The 12,086-nt window shown below is 45.9% G+C and overlaps 1 protein-coding gene across 3 annotated transcripts in view; it reads right to left on the reverse strand.

Moving 5' to 3' along the window:
* The window catches only part of LOC138638726 (cytochrome P450 2K1-like), a 384,462-nt gene that overhangs the window by 93,149 nt on the left and 279,227 nt on the right, over positions 1-12,086 (reverse strand). For all 3 annotated transcript variants that reach the window (XM_069728255.1, XM_069728256.1, XM_069728257.1), the window contains one exon: positions 2,129-2,270. In XM_069728255.1, the coding sequence (XP_069584356.1) occupies positions 2,129-2,270 (142 nt within the window). The remainder of the gene's footprint in view (positions 1-2,128; positions 2,271-12,086) is intronic.

A 12,086-nucleotide genomic window follows, 5' to 3' on the forward strand; every position in this document is an offset into this window, starting at 1 on the left:
CAGACCAATCCATCTAAGTCTGTATTCCAAATGGCGCTCCTTCCCTTCCGAGCTCTCCGGTGCGCCCAAACAGTGCTTCCCCCCCACATATGGGGTATCGGCATACTCAGGACAAATTGGACAACAACTTTTGGGGTCCAATTTATCCTGTTACCCTTGTGAAAATACAAAACTGGGGACTTAAAAATCATTTTTGTGAAAAAAAAAAGAATTTTTATTTTCACGGCTCTGCGTTCTAAACTGTAGTGAAACACTTGGGGGCTCAAAGCTCTCAAAACACATCTAGATAAGTTCCTTAGGGGGTCTACTTTCCAAAATGGTGTCACTTGTGGGTGGTTTCAATGTTTAGGCACATCAGGGGCTCTCCAAACTCAACATGGCGTCCTATCTCAATTTCAGTCAATTTTGTATTGAAAAGTCAAATGGCGCTCCTTCCCTTCCGAGCTCTGCCATGCGCCCAAACAAAGGTTTACACCCACATATGGGGTATCAGCGTACTCAGGACAAATTGCACAACAACTTTTGTGGTCTAATTTGTTCTCTTACCATTGGGAAAATAAAAAATTGGGGGCAAAAAGATCATTTTTGTGAAAAAATATGATTTTTTATTTATACGGCTCTGCATTATAAACTTCTATGAAGCACTTGTTTGGTCAAAGTGCTCAACACATCTAGATAAGTTCCTCAAGGGGTCTACTTTCCAAAATGGTGTCACTTGTGGGGGGTTTCAATGTTTAGGCACATCAGGGGCTCTCCAAATGCAACATGGCGTCCCATGTCAATTCCAGTCAATTTTGCATTGAAAAGTCAAATGGCACTCCTTCCCTTCCGAGCTCTCCCACGCGCCCAAACAATGGTTTACACCAACATATGGGGTATCAGCGTACTCAGGACAAATTGCACAACAACTTTTGTGGTCTAATTTCTTCTCTTACCCTTGGGAAAATAAAAAATTGGGGCAAAAAGATCATTTTTGTGAAAAAATATGATTTTTTATTTTTACGGCTCTGCATTATAAACTTCTATGAAGCACTTGGTGGGTCAAAGTGCTCACCACACATCTAGATAAGTTCCTTAAGCGGTCTACTTTCCAAAATGATGTCACTTGTGGGGGGGTTTCAATGTTTAGGCACATCAGGCGCTCTCCAAACGCAACATGGCGTCCCATCTCAATTCCAGTCAATTTTGCATTGAAAAGTCAAATGGCGCTCCTTTCCTTCCGATCTCTGCCATGCGCCCAAACAGTGGTTTATCCCCACATTTGGGGTATCATCGTACTCAGGACAAATTGTACAACAACTTTCGGGGTCCATTTTCTCCTGTTACCCTTGGTAAAATAAAACAAATTGGAGCTGAAATAAATTTTGTGTGAAAAAAAGTTAAATGTTCATTTTTATTTAAACATTCCAAAAATTCCTGTAAAACACCTGAAGGGTTAATAAACTTCTTGAATGCGGTTTTGAGCACCTTGAGGGGTGCAGTTTTTAAAATGGTGTCACACTTGAGTATTTTCTTTCATAAAGACCCCTCAAAATGACTTCAAATGAGATGTGGTCCCTAAAAAAAAAAATGGTGTTGTAAAAATGAGAAATTGCTGGTCAAATTTTAACCCTTATAACTCCCTAACAAAAAAAAATTTTGGTTCCAAAATTGTGCTGATGTAAAGTAGACATGTGGGAAATGTAACTTATTAAGTATTTTGCATGACATATCTCTGTGATTTAAGGGTATAAAAATTCAAAGTTGGAAAATTGCAAAATTTTCTAAATTTTCGCCAAATTTCCTTTTTTTTCTCAAATAAACGCAAGTTATATCGAATAAGTTTTACCACTAACATGAAGTACAATACATCACGAGAAAACAATGTCAGAATGGCCAAGATCCGTTGAAGCGTACCAGAGTTATAATCTCATAAAGGGACAGTGGTCAGAATTGTAAAAATTGGCCCGGTCATTAACGTGCAAACCACCCTCGGGGCTTAAGGGGTTAAGGTATATGGCTGCCAGAATAATCATCCACAGAAAATACAGATGATGAGAAAAGAATGTGTATCACTGTCTGATTTTAATAAGTAAAAGCAAAATGAAGTAAAAATGATACATTTCCGTACAAAAAGTGGGACCCTTACTTTGGATTTCTGGGTACTTCATCATCAGTAGAAGGCCCCATCTCAGGGTGGTTGAGGATGTCTCCATGCCAGCTTCAAAGAGATCCGACACCAGGGTTGTTAGGTTTTCATCGGTGAAGTATAATTTAGGATTTGGCTTTTCCTAATGTAGAAAATGCATCAAAAACATGTTCTTTGAGAAGCCACTTTGAACTGCTGCTCTAGCAAGAATCCAAACTCAAGCATTAGCTACAAACATGGAGCATGGAGGAGGGGAGCAGAGAAACTAACAATAGGAGAGTGTTTGTAAATATTGTTTGCACATGAATTCTTGCCAAAGCCGCAGATCAGAGCAGCTTCTAAAAGAGCATGAACTTGATAGTTAAAACAGCACTTTTAGCATTGTTTTATAGCATTAGCGTTATAACAGTGTGTTAAAATGTCTTTGTATGTGACAGTTCTCTGACTATTTCTACAATATATTTAATCATATGTGCTGGACATATCCATATGCTCCCATTCACTAGATAGATCTATCTATCTATCTATCTATCTATTTATCTATTTATGATCAAACCTTTTGAAATTCAAATTTGCCATCTTTGCCAAACATTTCCCAAAAATTTGATTTTCAAGCCAATTCAATGGGTGTAAAAAGAGAAAGAGAGAGAAAAATATATACAAAGAGAGCAAAGAGAAAGAGAGGCAGAGTGAGGCCGGTTTCACATGTCAGTGGCTCCGGTACGTGAGGTGACAGTTTCCTCACGTACCGGAGACACTGACTCACGTAGACACATTAAAATCAATGTGTCTCTGCACATGTCAGCGTGTTTTCACAGACCGTGTGTCCGTTTGAAAAACACGGAGACATGTCAGTGTTCATGGGAGCGCACGTATTACACGGACCCATTAAAGTCGATGGGTCCGTGTAAAACACGTACTGCACACGGATGCTGTCCGTGTGCCGTGCAGTAGACAGCGCTACAGTAAGCGTTGTCCCCCCAGCGTGGTGCTGAAGCTGCCATTCATTTTTTCTCTCCAGCAGCGTTCGCTGGAGAGAAGATATGAAAAATCTTTTTTTTTTTTTTTGGTGTTTAAAAAAAAGATCCCTGTCCCCAAACCCCTCCCACCCCCTGTGGCCCCCCCCTCCCTCGCTGTTAATAAAATACTTAACCGGCTCCCTCCCTGCTTCCTCTCATCGCCGCAGCTTCTCCTGTATGAGCGGTCACGTGGTGCCACCCATTACAGTGATGAATATGCGGCTCCACCTCTCATAGGGGAGGTGACAGAGTCCCTTTAAGTATATAAATAAGCATGAAACAGAAAAAGGTGCTCATATTTCATACATGTGCCAAGTTACGGGGACAATCTCTTCCATATAGCACTATATCAAGGGTAAATGTCCTATAGAAAGTTCATTGAAACATTGCATCTGTCCATATTGTAGTGAAAGGTTAGTTACCCATAATCTCGGAGCTCAGTCCTGTAGGCGACCACTCTCCCCGACGTGCGTTTCGCGAGAATGATTCTCGCTTCCTGAATAATATGGTCATCTGCTTGTTTTTCATCTCTAGTGTCTTTTTCTGTCCCTTGGCCGGAAGAGCTGTGCACTCTGACCAGCAAACATCTACTCTGTAAATGCAGAACATAGCGCTCATCTTTTATACTGGCAGTCTTAGTCTCCCATGATTGGATGTGCTGCAGAATGTTTTGGGATAGCTACAGGACAAAAAGGAAATCTCCATAATGTTAGCACAACCTTTTTGTTGATATTTCTGTTTTTTTTCAGGTAAGACCCTATTGCGTTTCTCTGCTCCCTTGCGCCTAAACATATTAAAATGGCGATAGGCATTTTTCATTTTTTGGCTGCATATAATTATTATTATTATCATTATAATTATTTTACCAACATTTATTCCAAGGAGCTTTACATGTGAATAGGGGTATACATAAAAAAATACAATAATCTTGAACAAAATTAGTCAAGAACTAGTAATAGTGGAGAGAGAACCCTCCCCAGAGAGGGCTCACAGTCTACAAGGGATGAGTGAGGATACAGTAGATGAGGGTAGAGCTGGTCATGCAGTGATATGGTGCAAAGAGGGTTAGTGCAGGTTGTACGCTTGTTGGAAGAGGTAAATCTTCTGTTCCTTTCAATACACCCAAAGAAACAATGTGGAGTACAAGTCCAAAGTAATTATAATTATAATTACAAATTACAATTACAAAGTAATTATAAAGGTACAAGTTTATTATATAATTTATCACATTATTCACAAACAAGGAATAAAGATAAATGCAATATCAAAGGCTAATGTTAAGCGAGGAGAAACAAGGTAGAACAAACCAGTGTGTCATCCCTAAAATACCACATACATTCTAAAATAAAGTTCTTAGTGCTTTGTAGTTAATGGGAGAAAGCACCAGGACAGGGTGGTAAGTAAGGCTAATATTCAAAGATCCTATAAGCCTAGAGTCAAGTGCCCTATCAATATAAAGACCTCCCAAACCCTGGGTCCCTTACCCATTCTGTCATATATCAGGATCCACATGATGCCGCCCAAACGAGCGTTTCACATTGGCTTCATTAGGGGCCTGTATTTATTAGTCGCTTCCTTTCCAGTCTGATATTTTGGGGTAGGGAGTTCTAGAGTAGGGAGGATGCACAGGAGAAATCTTGTATGCGATTGTGGGAACATGAGATAAGATTGTAATGGAGAATGAGATCTTGTGAGGATCAGAGGTTGCATGCAGGTAAGGACCTAGAGACTAAGGGTACCGTCACACAGTGGCATTTTGATCGCTACGACGGCACGATTTGTGATGTTCCAGCGATATATCCGTGACGTTCCAGCGATCTCGCTGTGTCTGACACGCTCCTGCGATCAGGGACCCCGCTGAGAATCGTACGTCGTAGCAGATCGTTTGAAACTTTCTTTCGTCGTCTAGTGTCCCGCTGTGGCGGCATGATCGCATGGTGTAACAAAGGTGTGCACGATATTGTATACGATGTGTGCATAGTAACCAACGGCTTCTACATCGCACATACGTCATGAAATTATCGCTCCAGCGTCGTACATTGCAAAGTGTGACAGCAGTCTACGACGCTGAAGCGATATTGTTAGGATGCTGGAGCGTCACGGATCGTGCCGTCGTAGCGATCAAAATGCCACTGTGTGACGGTACCCTAAGTCACAGATCTATGGAGGAGACAGGTTACCCAGAGGCAGCGAGCTTGCAGGACTGGGGAGAGTAAGCAGCCATTTACTTCTTTTGATAAGTCTAGTGGGGGGTTGAGCGAGATGGAGGAAAAATAATGAATTCTGATGTATCCATGTTACGTTTAAGAAATCTAGCAGAGAACAAAGATGAAATAGCAGACAGACTTTGTGGGATTATGGTTAGTAAGGAGGTAATATCAGGACCAGTAAGTTCATTAGGTGTGTTATCAGCATAGGTGTGATACTGAAAGCCGTGCAACTCTATGAACTGTCCCAGACCAAAGGTGTAGATGAAGAAGAGCAAAGGTCCTAGAACTGAACCTTGGGGGAAACCAACAGATAGGGGGCAAGATGAGGAGGTGGTGCGTGAATGGGAGATGTTAAATGTCTGGTCTGTAACGTATGAGGAAATCCAATTGTGAAGTCAAGAGATCAGATAATCTGTAGTAAGGGTACCCTCACACTATACGATTTACCTACGATCACGACCAGCGATATGACCTGGCCGTGATCGTAGGTAAATCGTAGTGTGGTTGCTGGGGAGCTGTCACACAGACAGCTCTCCAGCGACCAACGATGCCGAGGTACCCGGGTAACCAGGGTAAACATCGGGTTACTAAGCGCAGGACCGCGCTTAGTAACCCGATGTTTACTTTGGTTACAAGCGTAAAACTAAAAAAAAACAAACAGCACATACTTACATTCTGGTGTCCGTCAGGTCCCTTGCCGTCTGCTTCCCGCACTGTGACTGCCGTCCGTAAAGTGAAAGTGAAAGCACGTCACCGCTGTGCTCTGCTTTCACTTTACGGCCGGCAGTCACAGTGCGGGAAGCAGACGGCAAGGGACCTGACGGACATCAGAATGTAAGTATGTGCTGTTTGTTTTTTTTTAGTTTTACGCTTGTAACATACATAGTAACATAGTAACATAGTAACATAGTTAGTAAGGCCGAAAAAAGACATTTGTCCATCCAGTTCAGCCTATATTCCATCATAATAAATCCCCAGATCTACGTCCTTCTACAGAACCTAATAATTGTATGATACAATATTGTTCTGCTCCAGGAAGACATCCAGGCCTCTCTTGAACCCCTCGACTGAGTTCGCCATCACCACCTCCTCAGGCAAGCAATTCCAGATTCTCACTGCCTTAACAGTAAAGAATCCTCTTCTATGTTGGTGGAAAAACCTTCTCTCCTCCAGACGCAAAGAATGCCCCCTTGTGCCCGTCACCTTCCTTGGTATAAACAGATCCTCAGCGAGATATTTGTATTGTCCCCTTATATACTTATACATGGTTATTAGATCGCCCCTCAGTCGTCTTTTTTCTAGACTAAATAATCCTAATTTCGCTAATCTATCTGGGTATTGTAGTTCTCCCATCCCCTTTATTAATTTTGTTGCCCTCCTTTGTACTCTCTCTAAGCGGTCCTGCGCTTAGTAACCCGATGTTTACCCTGGTTACAAGCGAACGCATCGCTAGATCGCATCGCTAGATCGCTTGATCGGTGTCACACACACCGATCTAGCGATGCCAGTGGGAGATCCAGCGACCAAAGAAAGTTCTAAACGATCTACTACGACGTACGATTCTCAGCAGGATCCCTGATCGCTGCTGCGTGTCAGACACAGCGATATCGTAACGATATCGCTGGAACGTCACGAATCGTACCATCGTAGCGATCGAAATGGCAGTGTGTGACGGTACCCTAAGAGGGAATGGTCCACCGGGTCGAGCGCAGAGGGCAGGTGCAGAAGGAGGAGGACGGAGTAGTTTAGCTTGAATTTGTCAGGTAGTAGGTCATTGGTGTTAGGAGTCGAGTTCCCACTGCTGCACAGGGGGAATCTCAAACCATGTCTGCTGCGGTCTCCCATTCTCCTTCAGCCCCAGTGGAGCCTGCTCAGCAGAGACGTCGGTCCCAGCGTCAGCCTCAAACTGATACTGTGCAAATGGTTACTGCTGCCTTTCCAGGCTCTGCCTTTGTAGCCAGTACTGATCAGCAGCGAGCAGGCATTTCAGGGACTAAGTTCTGCTTTTCCCATACTGAGTATGTCCACAGGATGACCTCTCATTGTAGGTCAGGGGTCACACGCTCAGGTCCTGTAACAGTTCCTATTGGACCATTAGGAAGGTCCTATAGAGCTACAGCTATAAGGTTCGCATGGCCATGCGCTAGTATAAACTTGATAATGTGTGTGTGTAGATGAATGTCTGTTGATGGATGAAAGCTCCGTAAAGGGCCACTGTCACCCCATCCAGCCGTTATAAACTAAAAGAGCCACCTTGTGCAGCAGTAATGCTGCATTCTAACAAGGTGGCTCTTTCAGTTTTGTGTTCATGTATTAATAAAATAAAGCGCTTTAAAACTTTTCAAAAATACCTATCTTTGTCCACGGAGGCGGGTCTGAAGCCTCCTCTGTGAAGCGTCACTCATCTCTTCTGGGGCGATGGTCGCCGCCCCCTGCGCGCTGTTCTTCTTAAATCGGGCACCTGCGCTGTGCGTGCCTGCCTGGGGCAGGCGCATTGAGAATTGGCAGTCATAGCTCAGATGCCGGGTTCCTGACTGCGCCTGTGCGGGCAGTGCGGCCACCCTGTTACTGAATCCCCGCACTGTGTTATGCATTATGCACAGTGCGGGGCTGGGATTCCTGGGCATGCGCACTGCGCTTGTCAGATGCTCCCCCAGGTTTCCCGCCTTCCAGCGTAGGTCTGTGCAGGAATCTGCCCAGGAATCCCAGCCCCGCACTGTGCATAATGCATAACACAGTGCGGGGCGGGGATTCAGTAACAAGGTGGCCGCACTGCCCGCACAGGTGCAGTCAGGAACCCGGCATCTGAGCTATGACTGCCAATACTCAATGCGCCTGCCCCAGGCAGGCACGCACAGCGCAGGCGCCGGATTTATTTACGGTGACTCTGTGAAGCAACAGAGTTCGCTTCCATTCACACTGTGTGAGGTTTAACCCATGTATGAGCAAGCGTCCATCCGCCATTGCTCAGCAGCAGGTGTCATCTCTGCACAGTGGACCCCAGACTGCGAATGCACCTCATATTCTCTAACATTATAATTTGGCGCGTTCTGCCAGTCCCAAAATTATACTAGTGCCAGGGTCTGGCTAGTAATGACAGATGAACAGCGACTGCAGTGGTACATCCAGCAGCTGGAGGGCAGGTTGGCGGCTCTCGAGCGTACAACCTCAGTTGTGGATGTTAGTGCAGTAGCTGTTCAGGCTGCTAGCGTGGCTGCAGCAAGTTTGTCCACTGCCACCCCTGTTCTGACCTTATCCCACCTCCCACTGCCAGATAATTACTCTGGTGATAGCAAGTCATGTAGTTCGTGAGACAGTGCGATAAATATCTCGAGCTCCTGGCTGCACGTTTTCCCACAGAGCGGGCAAAGGTGGGATTCATTATATCCCTTCTGTCGGACAGGGAGTTGGAGTGGGCTACGCCACTGTGGGAGCGCGACGAACATGTGGTGCAGAGTGCTCCACTGTTTCTGAGCACTCTGAAACAGGTATTTTTAGGGCCTTGAGTCACCCATGATACAGCGCTCCAGCTGCTGACATTGACCCAGGGCTTGTCTATGGTCAGCCATTTTGCCGTCCACTTCCGGACTTTAGCTTATGGGCTGGAGTGGCCGGATAAAGCCCTCATCCCTGTATTTTGGAGGGGGCTGGCTGACCATGTGAAGGATGCTTTTTCCCACCACACTGAAGGAGCTAAAAAGCTGTATCAACTCGAATCAACCTTCATTTTAACGAGCGAAGGGAGAGCGAGCCCAGTGTAGGCAGAGGTTTCAGCTGGTTCCCACCTTTGCCAAACCTCTGGAATCTCCGAGGCGGGCGTCTGAGTCACATGAGGCCATGGAGGTGTCACGAGCGGGATCTAAGTCCAGGACCGCTCGTGCACTCAAGGTCTGTCATGTTTGCCGGCAGTCAGGACATCTTGCATCCAGATTTACCCAGCGGTTGGGAAAAAGTCCGCGTCTAGTGGTTGTAGGAGGAGGTACACTAGACACGGCGACGTTTTCCTCCAAACTGTCCTTCTAGGCCACAATTACCATAGGCCCATCCACTGTTATGGTAGAGCTTTGCATTGATTCCGGGGCGCAGGGCAATTTTATGTAATCTGCCTTCGCCCAGCGACACGCAATACCCCTGGTGATGCTTGCCAAACCTGTGACCGTGCGAGTGGTAAATGGGTTGACACTGCCCTCACAGATAACACATCAAACCATCCCATTTACCTTATCCATGTCCCCATCTCATCAGGAGATTATCTCCCTGCTAGTCATTCCTGAGGGAATTGATGAAGTCCTGTTGGGGATACCATGGCTACGCTACCACTTTCTTCATATAGAGTGGTCCTCGGCGAGAATTCTGGGATGGAGTGAATCTTGTGAGGCTAGATGTCTAAGGGAGTGCGTTCAGGTTGCTACAACTGAAGTACCCACAGATCTTTCCTCTCTCCCCAAGCACTATTGACCATATGCAGACGTGATCTCCAAGAGGGCTGTGGATACCCTCCCTCCTCACCACTGCTATGACTGTCCTATTGACCTCATGCCTGGTGCTGAGCCTCCCCGGGGTCGAGTCTACCCGTTATCTCTCCCGGAGATGGAGGCAATGTCTCAGTACATTCAGGAGAATCTGGCAAGAGGATTAATTAGGAAGTCAGTGTCACCTGCAGGGGCAGGGTTCTTCTTTGTGCAGAAGAAGAACGGAGAATTAAGTCCATGCGTAGATTACAGGGGTCTTAACACCATCACTGTTAAGAATAAATACCCTCTGCCCCTGATATCTGAGCTCTTCGATAGGTTGCGTGGAGCGGGGGTATTTACTAAGCTTGATTTGTGGGGTGCTTACAACCTGATTTGCAACCATGAGGTGAACGAATGGAAGACGGCGTTTAACACCAGGTATGGGCATTATGAATACCTGCTTATGCCCTAAGGCTTTGTAATGCCCCAGCTGATTTCCAAGACTTTGTCAACGATATCTTCCAGGATATGCTCTCCACCTTGGTTGTAGTCTATCTGGATCATATTCTCATCTACTCTCTAGATATAGACTCCCTAACGGAGAGATGTTTGCAAAGTCTTAGACCTCCTATGGGAAAACTCCCTCTATGCCAAGTTGGAGAAGTGTGTGTTTGAGCAGGAATCTTTGTCTTTCCTGGGCTATATCATCTCTGCCCAAGGATTGGCTATGGATCCTACCAAGCTACAGACTGTGATGGACTGGCAATACACCCATTCTCTCAAAACAGTGCAGCGCTTTATTGGGTTCATCAACTATTATGCCAGCTCATTTCCGACTTCTCAACTTTGGTAGCTCCCCTGGTTGCCCTCACCAAGAAGAAAGCTAATCCCAAATTGTGGTCGGAGGAGGTCTCCAATGCCTTCCTCTCTATCAAGTCACACTTTGCTGGCACTCCCATTTTACATTGCCACAATGTTATTAAACCATTTATCATGGAGGTGGATGCCTCTTTCGTCGGAGCTAGAGCAGTCATCTTCCAGAATGATGCTCAAGGTCGGAAGCATCCTTGCTTCTACTTCTCCAAGTCCTTCACACCGGCAGAGAGGAATTATTCCATCGGGGACAGGGAGCTGCTAGCCATGAAGTTGGCCTTTTTTGAGTGGAGACATCTTCTGGAGAGGGCTCGCTACCCCTTCCAAGTATTCACCGACCACAAAAATTTGGTGTATTTACAAACCGCCCAGTGGCTAAACTCTCGCCAGGCCAAATGGTCCCTGTTCTTCTCCCGGTTCCACTTTACTCTCAATTTTCTCTCCGGGGAGATGAACACTCGGGGAGACACTCTCTCTTGCTCCTTTGTGTCATCAGAGGAGGAGCCTTGGCTTATTGTCCCTTCAGAGAGCCTGAGAACTGTGGCTCCAGTTTCGCTAGAGTCTGTGTCCCCAGGCAAGACTTTTGTGCCATCTAATTTATGGCCGAAGGTTCTCTCTTGGGCTCACTCGTCCAGGGTGGGAGAACATTTTGGGACCAAGGGGACATTTGAGCTTCTGGCGAGGATGTACTAGTGGCCACATATGGCCCGTGACGTCGGGGACTATATTCGGGCATGTGTCTCTTGCGCCAAGAATACTTGACAAAGGCCACTCTGGCCGAAACGTTGTAACTTTATGATGGCAGAATAAATCTTCTTTTGGACATTTATCACCTGGTATGGATGCTGCTCTTCTTTTCTTTTCTGCGATTTTTGGTCCGATTGGATCCTTGGACTTTGGAGCGTGCATCCCCCAAGCTTAGTGCTGATGGTTGACTCTCTTGCATTGCGCCAAGAATCCGTCTCCTCGGCAATGGCCTGCTGGGTTACTTTACCCCCTGCCGGTGGCAGACAAGCCCTGGGAGATGGTCGGGATGGACTTCGTGGTGGGCTTACCAAAGTGTCGTAGCTGCACCTTTATCTGGTTAGTCACCGACCATTTTTCAAAAATGGTGCACTTGGTGCCGCTTCCACAGTTACCTTCTGCACGAGCCTTGGCAGCGCTGTTCAATAAACACGTTTTCTGCCTGCATGGTATGCTAGACAAAAATGTCAGTGACCGGGGTCCCCAGTTTGCGTCTCGCTTTTGGAGAGAGCTCTGTCGTTTACTCAGCATTGAGCTGAATCTCTCTTCTGCGTACCACCCCGGGATGAATGGTTTGGTAGAGAGGGCCAACCAGACTCTGCTAACATACCTGCTACATTTTGTCTTTGCCAGGCAGAATGACTGGGCATCCTTGCTA

This window comes from Ranitomeya imitator, chromosome 5 (genome assembly GCF_032444005.1).
Source record: "Ranitomeya imitator isolate aRanImi1 chromosome 5, aRanImi1.pri, whole genome shotgun sequence".
Taxonomy (NCBI): Eukaryota; Metazoa; Chordata; class Amphibia; order Anura; family Dendrobatidae; genus Ranitomeya; species Ranitomeya imitator.